We start from the raw sequence: 15,505 nt of genomic DNA on the forward strand, positions 1-15,505 counted from the left end.
TTGCTCCACACACCTCTGTTTACCTAGCAGTAAGTAGGAACCTGGTTGTTAGTCGATTGGCAGATTGCTCTCTGGGGGTAATAATCCCTTCAAAAAAATAAAATAATAATAATTTGGTCACTCAATCCACGACTGTTTGTGGTATGCAATTGGCTGCCGCATTTCGCCTACAAAATGCACTGTCGATTGACAGTACATTCAATTTACACTACATTCAGTGAAGAGCTTTGAGACGTCTCAAGATGATAAGGCGCTATATCAAATGCAAGATTTATTATTATTATCATTGCTTCTGCAAGTAACCCTTGATAAAGAGTTATAAACAGTAAAAACAAAGGATCTCAGTTATAGTGTGGGTTTGGGGTGAGCAGGCTAATTGATCTGTGATTTCCCCATCCAAGGCTTTCTTTGCTAAATCCCTCCCCGTACACAATGCAGGCAGGTGTCTTGTACCACATGAAGGAACTGAGGGCAGCGGTTTAATTGAGAGACTCTCTGACGTCCACCCACCCTGCTCCTCCTGTGGTTTCCTCCTCCATCAGACTGACTCGCTCAATTATAGCCCCGTGCATCCCTGGCTCATTCATTTCACTTTAATTGACCGCTTCTTAATGACAACACAGGAGGCCAGTGCTTCTGTTACCCTTTCCTTTAACTCCACTTCGCTCAGTTGTTAATGTTAATAAATAATCTTTTCTTTATTTGCTAGCAGCTGATCAGAGCACACTGCTGTCTCCTGTCTCTGCACTTTTTAAAAACATTTTTGCAAATAGAGCAATTGAAATAATGCACAAGCATTAAGTATCAGCCACACAGTCACGCACTTTACAGTATGAAGTGCTTTGAGATGTGAATTGCATTACACTAGGTGCAAGTATTAGTATTATCTTTACACCTACAATGTAGAACATCTCAAAGCACTTCAGAAAGTTCCTATCAAGTTCAGTGACTGTATTTTGTAAATGAACACGGCAGCCAATTTGTGCACAGCGATGTCTCATAAACAGCCATGAAGTAAGTCACCAGTTTTATTTGGGAGATTGTCGGCCAGGACATCGGGAGAGAAAAACTCTTCAAATAGCTCCATGGGAACTTGAACTTGCTCATCCCCCTGAACAGGCAGATAGGACCTCGGTTTAACGTCTCATCCGAAGGACGGCACCCCTGCAATGCAGCATACCCCCAGTGTCGCTTTGGGGCATCAGCCTCGACTGAATAACTGATAAATCCTTTTTTTGTTGAGACCTATATTTTATATCCGGTTGCCTCTCTATGGTAACAGCTACAAAAAAGAAGCACTTACTGAACGTCTTTTCTCTTGGCATTTGTCCCTCTGTCAGGTGGATGCACGCTTCTTGTCAGAGCCTGACCACAGAGGATGAAGTGGAGGCGGCAGCGGATAGTGGCTTTGATTGTTTCACGTGCAGGCAATATGTGCCGACTACCCCAGGTAAGGGGAGAAACTGGAAAATCTCACTCACCCACAAGTCTGGTGAAGATACCCTCTAAAAATAGAGGATTCTGTAAATTACAGCAATATATGTGTGTGGATTTTTACAAGGATTTTCGATCATGTCTTCCAGGTTTTTTTTTATATCTTTTATTTTTGGGGGTTATTTTTATCCTGGCTATCTGACACATGCGGAAACCCATCACCATGCCCAAACCAAACCTAAGTTGTGCATGTGTTCGGAGAGTCTAAGGAAGAGCCTGAGAAGGTTGAGTGTCCAAACCAAACTAAAATTTCCATGCCATCCATGGAAATCCCAGAGATAGATTGCTGAAATGAAATGCAGACACTCTCCCCGGAGGGACCTGCTTACCTAATTCCAGAAAGTATTAGGCGCAGGTTGTCAAGAGTCAAGGCTTGGGGACCCCAGAGTATGCGTTGTGGTACTGCTGGAGTCTAACCAGCTATACCCGAATAGATTACCTTTGAGAGCACTGTTTGACAAGCTTTCCCAAAGATTGCTCTCAGTGAGCTAGGACCACACTACCCATCAGAGTTTTGGCTTGCAGGGTTAACAGGAGCTGAGTGGGACGATGAACCAAATGGCCGCTTGTATATTTAAGGTGCCTCCCATGGACTGGTGTGATGGGGGTATGGAGCTTCAGGCGGGTGAGAATCCAGGCAGCGGAATTTTTAATTAATAGGATTTTGTGTAAGGTGGAGCTGGGGAGACCAGTGAGGAGGGCATAGAAATAGTCCAGCCGGGAAGTGATCAAGGAGTAGACGAGGGTTTCAACTGCGTCGGTTGTGAGGTACAGATGGTGGTGGGCAATATGGCGCAGGTGGAAAAAAGCGGCTCTGGTCAGGGACTGGATGTGTGGTAGAAAGCAAAACTAGGGATCGAACCTGATACCTAAGTTGTGCATGTGTTCGGAGAGTCTAAGGAAGAGCCTGGGAAGGTTGAGGTGTTCAGACCCACAGGAGAGAAGCCAAAGATTATGGCTTCCGTCTTGCAGACATTCAACTGCAGGAAATATGTGTTCATCCAGGCCTTGCTGTCCGCCAAACAATCTGACAGGACGTCAGTGGACTGGGAGTCACAGGTGGAGGAGAGAAGTAGATTTGGATGTCATCCGCATACATGTGGAAGTTGACCCCATGTCTGTGGATGACATTGCCGAGAGGAAGCATGTAGATGAGGAAAAGGAGGAATAAACATTGGCCGAAATGAAGTGCTGCCGGTTGGTTAAATAGGCCTCGAACCATGCGAGTGTGGTCCCATTAAAGCACTTACCTGCCCGTACCCTCCATTCCTCTGGCTCCGGTCTGCTCCACATCCCCAGCTCTAACCACTTACTGTCGGTGGCCGGGCTTTCAGCCTCTCAGCCCCTAGGCTCTGGAACTCCATCCCCCAGTGCCTTCGCCTTGCTTCCTCCCTTTCCTCCTTCAAGGCCGGTCTCAAGACCTTTCTCTTCAACCGTGCCTTCACCTCCCCTCTCGACTCTTACCCCCTCCTCACTCCCTCCCTTCCCTCCCCTCACACTGACCATTTCCCCCCTGCTCAGGTACCGACCCAATTGTCCAGTGCCTTGGGACGTCCTCCCAACGTGAAAGGCGCTCTATAAATGCAATCATGTTGTTGTTGTTGAGGAGAGGCGGTGGAGGAAGATGGCGCGGTCAACTGTGTCGACGGTTTTCTGAGGGCAGTGCATTCCACATTGTCCCGCTTCTCCCCCTCACACACACACACACATACCTGCCAGAATCCCACTGTCCCATCAGTATTGGTCACAATCTGACATTGAAGAAGCCTCAATCCCTCCACCTCACCCCCACCACCTCCATCATAACTTCACCATGTGAGACACTATTCTGCGTGAAGGAAATTGTATAACAGCAAGTTGTTGTAAATGTGATTGGAACATAGGAATTAGGAGCAGGAGTAGGCCATTCGGCCCTCCGAGCCTGCCCCGCCATTCAATAAGATTGTGGCTGATCTTCTAACCTAACTCCATCTGCCCGCCTTATCCCCATATCCCTTAATCCCTCTATCCTTTAGAAGTCTATCAACCTCAGTCTTGAATATGTTCAGGGACTGAGCATCTACAGCCTTCTGGGGTAGAAAATTCCATAAATTCACTACCCTCTGAGTGAAGAAGTGTTTCTTCAACTCTGTTCGAAAAGGCTGACCCTTAATCTTAAGACTGTGACCCCTAGTTCTAGATTCTCCTACCAGGGGAAACAGTCTCACATTGTCTACTCTGTGAAGCCCCATAAGAATCTTATATGTTTCTATAAGATCATCCCTAATTCTTCTATATTCTAGGGAATATTGGCCTAGTTTACTCAACCTCCTCATAGGTCAACCCCCTCATCCCAGGAACTAACCTAGCGAATCTACGCTGCACCCCCTCTAAGGCGAGTATGTCCTTTCTTAAATAAGGAGACCAAAACTGCACACAATATTCGGTCTCACCAAGGCCTTATACAACTGCAGCAAGACTTCCCTACTCTTGTACTCTAACCCTTTTGCAATAAACGCCAACATGCCATTAGCCTTCCTAGCTGCTTGCTGTACCTGCATACTGACTTTTTGTGACTGGTATACAAGGACACCCAAATCTCTCTGAACACTAAGGGGGCCAGAGCAGGGTACAAAGATAGCATGATACTTGCAGTGTTTAGCTTTGAGTGGAATTGTGAAATGTTCCTCTTCTCTTTGACTGTGCCTTCAGCTCCCCTCTCGACTCTCTACCCCCTCCTCGCTCCCTCCCTTCCCTCCCCTCACCCTGACCATTTCCCCCCTGCTCGGGTCCTGACCTAACTGTACAGCGCCTTGAGACATCCTCCCGACGTGAAAGGCGCTCAATAAATGGAATCTTGTTGTTGTTGTTGCCACCACCACTGCAGTCCATTGATTATGTGCATTCCTGTAGCTTAGTGGTTAGAGTACTCGCCTTGCAAGCGAGAGGACTTGGACAGGGCAAAACCTTAGACAAATTTCCTTACTCCACACGCCACTGTTTACCTAGCAGTAAGTAGAAACCCAGTTGTTAGTCGATTGGCGGATCAATTATCCGGGGATAATAATCCCTTCAAAATAAAAAATAATAATAATAATTTGGTCACTCAATCCACAACTGTTTGTGAGACACTGCTGTGCGCAATTGGCTGCCGCGTTTTGCCCACAAAATATACAATCAATTCACTTTACAGTATACTTTGCGAAGCGCTTTGAGGCTTCTTGAAGACGTGATACAAATACAAAAATGTATTTGTGTAGTGCCCTTCACATCGGGAGGATGTCCCAGGGCGCTGGACAGTCAGGAATTTGGACCCAAGCGGTGGGGGGGGTGGTTGGGATCAGGAAGAGTAGAGGGCAGGGGTAGGAGAGTGACCAAAGGTGCAATCGGAGAGGATCTTAAGACATGCCTTTAAGGAGGTAAGGGAGGGAGCGAGGCGGAGGGGCTGTGGGATGGAGTTCCAAAGGTGGGGGACAGAGAAGCTAAAGGCCTGATGGTGGTGTGGGCCGGGCAGGGGACCGTGACTCCATCACCTCCACCATTGCCCGGTTTCACTGGCTCACCATCCTTCAGAGGATCAAGATCAAAATCCTTGTCCTCGCCTTCAGGGCCCTCCATGGCATTGCCCCCTCCTACCTCTGTGACCTCCTATATGGAGCAGGCTCTGGCCTGCTCCATGTTCCCCGCCCAGCCTACACTACAATCGGCGGCCAGGCCTTCAGCCTCTCTGCCCTAACCCTCTGGAACTCCATGCCACATTCCCTTTGCCTCGTTCCCTCCCTTGTCTCCTTCAAGACAGGCCTCAAGACCCTCCTCTTCGACCTCCTACCCTCTCTGCGATTCACCCTCCCTGATCCGACACCCCACCCGACTCGCACCTAGAATATTGTCCTAACGATCCTGACTGTTCAGCGCCTTGGGATAAATATAATTTTGTATTGTATTGTATCGTACGCATACTTTCTGAAAATATATATACTTTCTGGATCAGTATGTTTCCAGCCCAATGAGGAAGGAAGCAGTGCTGGATCTAGTTCTGGGGAATGAAGGGGGGCAAGTGGAGCAGGTTTCAGTAGGAGAACATGTGGACAACAGTGATCACAACGTCATTAAGTTCAGAGTATTTATGGAAAGGGACAAGGTGAAGATACTCAACTGGAAGAGGTCTAATTTCCGTGAATTAAAAAGGGACCTCGCCAAGGTGGACTGGAAAGAAAGATTGACAGGTAAACCAGCTAATGAGCAATGGGAAGCTTCAAGGAGGAGATACAGGAGGAGAACAAATATATTCCCACAAATGGGAAAGGTAGGGCATCCAAACTTCCCTGGATAAATAAGGAGATTGGAATTAAAATAAAACAGAAAAAGGAGGCTTATGATAAATATCAGGTCCAAAACACAGAGGATAAACAAATAGAATATAGAAAATATGGAGGAGAACTGAAAAAGGAAATAAGAGAGGCAAAGAGATTGTATGAGAAAAGATTAGCGGGTAACATAAAAGGGAACCCTAAGGTATTTTAGAAGCATATAAAGAATAAAAGTTTAGCCAACGGTAGGGTGGGTCCAATTAGAGACCAACGAGAAAATCTTCTTGTGGAGGCCGAGGGCATGGCTGATGTGCTGAATGAGTACTTTCCATCTGTCTTCACAAAAGCGAATGCCACAGTATCGGAGGAGAGGATAGAGAAATTGGATAAGACAAGAATAAACCGAGAGGAGGTACTAAAAAGGTAGATAAGTCACCTGGTCTGAACGGGATGCATCCTAGTTTACTGAGGGAAACAAGGGTGGAAAATAACAGAGGCTCTGGCCACAATCTTTCAATCCTCCTTGGACACTGGTGTTGTGCCAGAGGACTGGAGGGTTCCAAATGTTACTGCCCTGTACAAAAAGGGGCAAAAGGATGAACCCAGGAACTACAGACCAGTCAGTTTAACGTCAGTAGTGGGGAAACTTCTAGAGACTATATCCTGGGACAAAATAAATTTTCACTTAGAAAAATGTGGGTGAATGAAGGACAGCCATCACTGATTTGTTAAAGGCAAATTGTGTCTAACAAACCTGATCATTTTTTGATGAAGTAACGGAAAGGGTGGTTGAAGGTAGTTGATATGGATTTTCAAAAGGTGTTTGACAAAGTGCCACATAAGAGTTTTGTAAGTAAAATAAAAGCCCATGGTATTTAAAGGGACAGTGGCAGCATGGATACTGAACTGGTTGGGAGACAGAAAGCAGAGAGAGGTGGTGAATGGTTGTTTCTCTGACTGGAGGGAAGTGTGCAGTGGTGTCCCCCAGGGGTCAGTATTGGGACCACTACTCTTTTTGATCTATATAAATAATCTGGACTTGGGTATAGGGAGTACAATTTTGCAGACGATACTAAGCTAGGAAAAGTCGTAAACAGTGAGGAGGATAGTAGCAGACTGCAACTGGACATAGACAGACTGGTAAAATGGGCCGACACGTGGCAGATGAAGTTTAATGTGGAGAAATGCAAAGTTATGCATTTTGGGAGGAAGAATGAGGAGAGGCAATATCAGCTGATGGTACAATCTTAAAAGGGGGTGAAGGAACAGAGAAAGCTGGGGGTTCATATTTGAAGGTGGCAGGACAGGTAGATAGATAAAGCTGTTAAAAAAGCATACTGGGCTTTATAAATAGGGGCATAGAATACAAAAGTCAGGAAGTTATGATGAACCTTTATAAAACACTGGTTAGGCCTCAGCTAGAGACTGGGTTCAGTTCTGGGCACCACACTTTAGGAAGGATGTCAAGGCATTGGCAAAGGAGATTTGCAAGGATGGTACCAGGAATGAGGGACTTCAGTTATCAGGAGAGTCTAGAGAAGCTAAGATTATTCTCCTTGGAGCAGAGAAGATTAAGAGGAGACTTAATAGAAGTTTTCAAAATTATGACGGGATTTGATAGGATGAACAAGGAGAAATTATTTCCACTGGCGGGTGCAATGGTAATCCGAGGACACCGATTTAAAATAGTTGTTAAAAGAAACAGAGGTTGAGGTGAGGAGAATTTTTTTCACTCAGCAAGTTGTTCGGATCTGGAATGCATTGTCTCGTGGAAACTGATTTGATAACAACTTTTAAGAGAGAAGTAGATAATTATTTGGGGAGAACATGGTTGCAGGGCTATGGGGAGAGTGCGGGGGAGTGGGATTGATTTGGGTAGCTCTTTTCAAAGAGCAGGCATGGACACGATGAACCGAATGGCCTCCTTCTGTGCTGTATAATTCTATGATTCTATGATATTATTATTATGCTGGATTTTGTGTGCCAATCGTCAAATTCAACACTCAATCCCAATTTGCTCTGTTGCAGTGACTACCTCAGAAGCGAAGGAGTTGACTTTGGCGACTCCTCAAGTATTCACAAAGATGAAAGAATCAGGTAACATGGGGCCAAATGTCTGAGCTTTCTCCTTGTCCCCAGACCCATTTTCTCTCGCTCCTGAAGACCGAGAACGTGGGCATGGCCCGGGATTTTCTGCCCGTCCCTGGCTGTTCTGATGGTGGGGTGGGGAGGTATTGGAAACTGCTTCTTGTGGCAGTGGAGCTCCCAACATTGGGTTGGATTGTGGGAGGGAGGTGGGATAGCTCTAGGATTTTATCCAGCAGCAATGAAGGAACAGCAGTGTGGGTGGTGGGGTGGAGGTGGGCGGCAAGAGTGGATAGCATTTGGTGGTGCCAAGGGTGATAGGGGTTGGCAGTACAGGGGAGGGACTGTGGGATGGGGGTTAGCGGGAGTTGGCAGGGATGGGAGTAGTTGGGGGTGAGATTGTCAGGGCCATCAAGTGAAACTGCCTTTCCCTGTTCTCAGTCGGGTCGTGCGAGAAGCCTTGCTCTGACCACTTCATCTACCTCCTCCTGGAAAGGTTGAGATTACGATTAGTGTTTCTAAGATTCTAAAGGAAATAATGTTGACCATTGGCAAACTGTTTCATCTTGTCCAGAACAGCAGAATCAGAAGACACAGCCTGCAATTGTTGGGGAGTAAATTCAAAACTAATCTGTGAAAACACTATTTCACTGAGTGAGTGGTAAATCCGTGGAACAGGCTCCTTAGGGAGATGGTGGAAGCAGATAGTGTTGATTCATTAAAATGCAAATTAGATAGATTTGTTTTGGAAAATAATATTTTGGGATACAGTATATGCGTAATTTGATTCATGACATACAGTAAGTGTAATATGCTTGGAGGAACAAGGCATCTTTGGATCTAAGGTTTTGAAAGCTTTCAACTGTGATGGTAGACTAATCCATACAGATTTAATTCCCATCAGCACCTCCAGTATTGTACATGTGGCTACCAGAATGGTAGAAGGCGGACTTCATGGAACTTGATCTTTTATCGGTTAGCAATTCCTTTGTTCCTAAACGCAGAGCCCACGCGGACATACACCCAGGATGGGGTCTGCCTGACCGAGCTGGGCATGTCACAGCTACAGAGCCTGAGTGTGGCCGCCCCTCGGAGGAAACGGCCCAAACCGAAGCTGAAGCTGAAGATCATAAACCAGAACAGCGTGGCTGTGCTGCAGGCCTCGGTAGATCCCCAGTCAGAGCAGTCTCGAGACATGGAGGGCGACGTGGAAGACAACAGAGGTACAGAACTATGACTCAACTCCTTTTACATGAGCCAGAATCTAAACATTGCCCTTTTGCTTGTTTCCTCCTCCCGTCTGCCCTTCCCTGCTCCTCCTGTCTTCCCCCCCACCACCCCGGCCCCTATCTTCGCCCACCTCCAGTCACACCCCCTCCCCCTGTCTCCCCTCTGAAAGTACTTCAAGATTTACAGTAAGTTGATAGTGTGTTTGTAGGCAAATGCGGCAGTCAATTTACACACAGCAATGTCCCACAAACAGCTGTGAAGTGAGTGATCAATTTCATTTGGAGGAGTGTTGGCCAGGCCTCCGGGAGAAACTCCCTTCTCTTTTTGAGTAATAATAATAATAATGATGATAATAATAATAATCCTTGCATTTGATAGAGCGCTTTTCACGTCTTCTAGATGTCTCAAAGCGCTTCACAGAATAGACTGTAAAGTGAATTGACTGTATATTTTGTGGGCGAAATGCAGCAGCCAATTGCGCACAGCAGTGAGTGTCCCACAAACAGTCAACAACTTGGATTTATATAGCGCCCTCCACGCCGGACGGCGTCTCAGAACGCTTCACAGTAACAGATCCCGTGGCCGAGCCAGGGGGAAGGGGGTCAAGGTGACCAAAGGCGCAGTTGAAAAGAAAGGTCTTCAGCCGAGACCTGAAAATAGGAAGAGAGGGGGCGAGGCGAAGGGAGTGAGGAAGGGAGTTCCAGAGCCTTGGAGCGTAGTGGCTGAAGGCATGGCCGCTGAGGGTGGAGCGGAGGACTCGGGGGACAAGGAGGAGGCTAGACCTGGAGGATCGAAGGTCAGAGAGTTAGGGGAGTGCAGAGGAGTGGAGGGATTTGAAGACAAGGGTGGGGATCTTGAAGTCGATCCTCTCTGGACAGGCAGCCAGTGCAGTCTGGCAAGGACTGGGGTAATCGAGGAGCGGAGTTTGGTGCAGGTAAGAATGCGGGCGGCAGAGTTTTGTACGACCTGGATTTTATGGATGGTAGTGGAGGGGAGTCCAGCGAGGAGGGCATTTGAATAGTCCAGCCAGGAGGTGACAAAGGCAAAGACCAGGGTTTCAGCGGCTTTTGGAGTGAGGTATTCGTGGATTGAAATGACCAATTTATTATTGTTCTGTTTTTTGGAGGGATTATTATCAGTCATGTGGAGTAAGTAAACTTGCCGAAGGTTTCACTCTGCCGGGAATCAAACCCAGGTCTCTCACTTGCAAAGCGAGTGTTCTAATCACTGAGCTACAGATCTCCACATACAGACACACAGACACTCACAGACACTCACACAGACACACACTCACTCTCACACTATGCTATGGAACCGTTAATGTCCACAGTCAGACAGGACATCTCATCCAAAGGACAGCACCTCTGACAATGCCAAACACCCCCAATGTTGCATTGGAGTGTCAGCTTAGACTATATGTTTCCAAGCCCCAACGTGTGGCTTAAACCTACCACCTCTGACTCAGAGACGAGAGTGCTACCATTGAGCCAAGCTGACACACAAGTAAAAATAGCAATTCATTAAAGTGTCAAATGCATCAAATGCAAGAATTCTGATTAATCGGTGTTAACATCAGGATCAGGTTAATAGTTAATAGTTTGTCTAGGGTAGTCAATTTGGGGGAATCCAAAAAGCCAGGTCCCCCAAATAAACCTGGTTATTCTCTTCACGGCTATTTGTGAGGCAATAGCCGTGAGTAGTTGCTATGCGTAAATTGGCTGCCACATTCACCTACAAAAATACATTCACTACACCTTACAGTAAATCTTGTGAAGCGCTTTGAGACATACTCCCAAAGTAAAAGGCGCTGTATTAAAATGCAAGGATTATTCTACGTGGTGCTTAAATGAAAAGGGAAGAACATTAACATGTGTACTGTTGGCTCTTAATCCTTGCTTTAATTAAAATGTCCCTTCATTTCTCCGATTTATTATGTCTTGGACATGCTGTAACTTGTATGCAATTAGTTGCTGCATTTCGCCCACAAAATGGAGTCCTGTAGCTCAGTGGTTAGAGCACTCGCTTTGCAAGCGAGAGACCTGAGTTCAATTCCAGGCAGGGCGAAACCTTGGGCAAGTTTCCGTACTCCACACAGAGCCTAATAATAATCCCTCCAAAACCAAAAACAATAATAAAAAATGGTCATTTTCAATCTACGACTGTTTGTGGGACATTGCTGTGCGCAATTGGCTGCCGCGTTCGCCCACAAATATACAGTCAATTCACTTTACAGTGTGTTCTGTGAAGCGCTTTGGGACATCCTCCCGACGTGAAAAGCGCTATATCATATGCAAGGATTATTATTATTATAAAATACTCAGTCTACCCACTCAGTCAATCACTTTACAGTATATTCTGTGAAGCGCTTTGAGATGTTTCAACGACGTGATAAGGTGCTATATCAAATGCAAGGATTATTATTATTATTACATATGTACTGTTTATACACTGAGTTTGAATTAATGGGGAAGACCCTGCGTGAAACCTAAATGTCGGCCAGAAGTGGCATTTTTTGTTGTTGAGATTGCTGTGTTAAAAATTAACTATAGTTTGTCCTCAAGGACACAGTTGCTCCACTTTACAGTAAATCCTGTAATGCGCTTTGAAACGTCCACCCAATGTGAAAGACGTTGTATCAAATGATTGTTATGTAATGTTATGTAGGTTATGTAAGAATGATTATTATTACTGAGAGTTAATTGTACGATGACCGAGTGAGACCGCCTGCTTTAAACTTACAGAAACTGATCTAATGGACTGTGACACCAAGTCCGACATACTTACCAGTCCCGAGCAGGAGCCCCCAGATGATGAAACTAAGGTTGTTGAGGGCTCTGACATCCTGAAGAAGCGGAAACGGAAACCTTACAGACCTGGTAAGAAATGTGATTAGAATGGACATCTCCACTCGGCTGTGAAGCTTCCCCAACATTGGAGAATACGCTGCACTGGCTGCCAGCTTGTTGTGGGAGGCCTTTGAGACTTCTGCGTGAGCACTGTCTGTGTGTGTACGTGTGCGTGCTGTGTGTGTGCACGTGGTGCATGTGTGTAAGACCTGAGAATGTGTGTATGTGTATGCCATGGGTGTGTGTGTGTGGGGGGATGTATGCCATGGGTGGGTGTATGTGTATGCCATGGGAGTATGTGTAATTGTGTGTGTATGCCGTGAGAGTATGTGTGGGTGTGTGTTTGCCGTAAGTGTGTGTAGGGGATTGATATGTACGCTGTGAGTGTGTGTATGCTGTGAATATGTGTTTGTGTGGTGTGTGAACATTCTGTATGTGTGAACAGCGTGTGTGTGAATGGCATGTGTGTATGTGTGAACGAATGGTTTGTTTGAACTGTTTGAACTGTGTGTGAATGCTATGGGTGTGTACGCTGTGTGTGTTTGAATACCGACTGTGTGTGAGAAAGCTGCAGAGTGTGTTCGTGTAAATGCTCTGATTTATGTGTGTGTGAATGGCGTGTGGGTGTGTGTTCTTGGACACCGTGTGTGCGCGGGTGGGGAGTGGGGGTGAATGGTGGGAGGGTCTGCTATGGGCTGTATCCAGTGTATTGCCAACAGAGAACAAAGAAAGAAGAGATCACCAATCTAGGGACATAAACTGGCCCTAGATATTTTCAAGGTCACGAGCCATTTTGGTGAAGAAGTTCCTTTCGCTCATTTGATTTCATCTTTTGCTGAACACCCCCACGCCCACCCCCAATAAAGCCTTCCTTGTCATGTATTTGACCTCCCTCTCAGAATCCTCCCACCTCGCCCCTTCTATCATTCCCTCCCTTTAACACCTGCCTTAAGACCTTTCTTTTTGAACACCCTTTTGGTACCTTTTTATCACACTCATTCAAATTTCCTTCCCCAGCTCCCCCTACTCCCAGCTGCTGTGTGTGTGAAGCGCTCTTAAGACTTCTGCGCATACCCTAACACCTGCACTCCACCATCACTGGCTGTGCCTTAAGCTGCTAAACTCCTAACCACTGGAACTCTCTCGCTCAATCCCCCCACCTTGCTTCCTCTTTATCCATCTTTGAATCCCATCGAAAGACCTACCTCTTCAACGTCTATGGTTATCTCCCCCTTCTCCCTTGCTGGAGACCAATCCCAACAACACTGTTAAGTGCTCCAAGGCACTATCCTGCTATCTAAATGCAAGTTGTTGTTCCCAACACGAAAGTCAACAACAACAACTTGCATTTGTATAGCACCCTTCACACAGGGTAGCATCTCAGAGCACTTAACAGTCGGAGCCTGAGGGACAAGACAGAGAGTGGGGCAAGATGACCGTAAGGGCACTTCAAGAAGGAGGTCTTTAGCCACGACCTGAAGATGGGGAAGGAGGGGGTCAGTCGGAGGGATAGAAGGACAGTGTTCCAGAGTTTCAGGGCGTAGTGGCTGAAAGTCGTGATGTGAATGTAAATTTTTGTTGTTGAGTCGTATTTTCCTCTATCAGGAATTGGTGGGTTTATGGTCCGCCAGAGGCAGAGTCGGACAGGACAGAATAAAGCCAAGCGATCGCTGTCCAGGAAGAGCTCCACCGGTTCCGTCTCAGAAACCATAGGCAGCAAGGAGGATGGTGAGTGATGAGATTTAGTGGAAATCTGGAACTCTCCTCCCAAAGGCTGTGGATACTGGATCCATTCACATTTTCAAGACTGAGGTGGATAGATATTTGTTAGGTCAGGGTATTAAGGGATATGGGGCAAGAGCGGGTAATTGGATTGAGATGCAGATCAGCCATGATCTTTTAGAATTGGCAGAACAGGCTCGAGAGGCTGAATGGCCTACTCCTGTTCCTATGTTCCTATGTCACATATACTGCGAGCTCCTTACAATTTGCTCTCTTAACGGATTATTATTATCTATCTCTATCCTAATTCCCTGCTCTTCTTACTTGTATCCTCTAATACCCTTTCCCCCTTCTGTACATCTGTAAATATGACATTGATTCCTCTGGTTTGTGGTTCCCAGGTTGGATTGAGCAGATGCCAGAGCATCCAGCTGACGATTCGGCTACTGGTGCCGAGATTGCCGAGAAGATGAAGAAACGATACAGGAAGAAGAAGAACAAACTGGAGGAGATTTTCCCTGCATACCTGCAGGTCAGTGATTGTCCTTTGGCCAAGAGTCCATCTCATCTGTCTTTCACACGTCAATCACTGTGGTCACACCCCTTTGATTTCAATTCACGTTATCTCCATATGTATGTGGATAACACCCAGCTCTACCTCACTCATTCCCCCTTGACTAATGGATCACTCCCGTTCTGACCTGTTGGATGTGAAGTCCTGAATGAGCACTTTCGCTCAGCGAGCACCAGCCTACTTTGTGTCCCTTGCCATATCCTCCCTATCATCAGCAGACGAGCGCAGAGTGCTCCTGGCTAGCAATCCTCCAGATAAATTAGTCACTGACTTCACAAACGTTTGCGACACCTTGTAGTCTGCAGAATGGCGGTAACGTTTGCCTACAAAAGGAAAGCCTAGTCACTTGACAGTACTAAATTGTGGAATGCATTTGAGATATAAAAATCCATAGTCTATAGAATAAATATTCCGGGGTGGGCGAGGCTTTAGGCAAGTTTCCTTACTCCACATGCCTCTTGTTTACCTAGCAGTAAGTAGGAACCTGGTTGCTAGTCAATTGACGGATTGCTAATAATCCCTACAAAAAATAATAATCATAAAAATTGGTCATTCAATCCAAACTGTTTATGGGATATTGCTGTGCGCAATTGGCTGCCTACAAAATATACAGTCAATTCACTTTACAGTATATTCTGTGAAGCGCTTTAAGACATCTTAACGACGCACTATATCAAATGCAATGATTATTATTAGAACTGAAAGTTCTCTCAACAGCAGTGTACTCTTGAGTCAACGTATTTCGTTCACTCTTCACTTCTTTGCAGGAGGCTTTCTTTGGGAAAACCTTGCTGGACACGGGCCGACAGAGTAAACGGCGCAGTCTGGAAGCTCTCTCTGATGAAGACTCAACTCAGCTGCTGAGCAGAGTGCAGATGACAAGCATAAGCTTCATGAACCCTTCCTCTGAACCACTCTTGAGTTCGGCCACAGCGCAGCTTCCTGCCAAAGCAGCAGGAGGGCAAGGTTTGTACTAAGCTTGTAGTGTTTCAACTCAACATAGAACCCAAGGTGTTAGTTAAATTGTTGCTCACCTCAAGTGAGCTGAATACAGACAAAGACAAGGTACTACATGTAGGATCCAAGAATAGATAACGCAAGTTTTCCATGGATGGTATAAAACTTGCCAAGAGATCTAGAGGTGTTAGATGTCTCGTCACTCAGTATGAGTCAGCAATAAACAAAGGAAACAAGATTCTGGACTGGATTGCTAAATCATTTGAGTCTAGATCGCCGGATGCATAGAAATCTCAGCTTGGTTTGGA

The 15,505-nt window shown here is 46.1% G+C and overlaps 1 protein-coding gene across 1 annotated transcript in view; it reads left to right on the plus strand.

The window, feature by feature from the left end:
* Positions 1–15,505, plus strand: part of LOC103189435 (histone-lysine N-methyltransferase 2C) — a 114,888-nt gene that overhangs the window by 21,249 nt on the left and 78,134 nt on the right. Inside the window, 7 exon segments of the mRNA XM_007909831.2 lie at positions 1,341–1,450; positions 7,812–7,880; positions 8,873–9,091; positions 11,840–11,974; positions 13,550–13,672; positions 14,068–14,198; positions 15,008–15,206. Of these exon segments, the coding sequence (XP_007908022.2) occupies positions 1,341–1,450; positions 7,812–7,880; positions 8,873–9,091; positions 11,840–11,974; positions 13,550–13,672; positions 14,068–14,198; positions 15,008–15,206 (986 nt within the window).

The sequence above is a fragment of the Callorhinchus milii genome, unplaced genomic scaffold (assembly GCF_018977255.1).
Source record: "Callorhinchus milii isolate IMCB2004 unplaced genomic scaffold, IMCB_Cmil_1.0 Scaffold2, whole genome shotgun sequence".
Lineage (NCBI taxonomy): Eukaryota > Metazoa > Chordata > Chondrichthyes > Chimaeriformes > Callorhinchidae > Callorhinchus > Callorhinchus milii.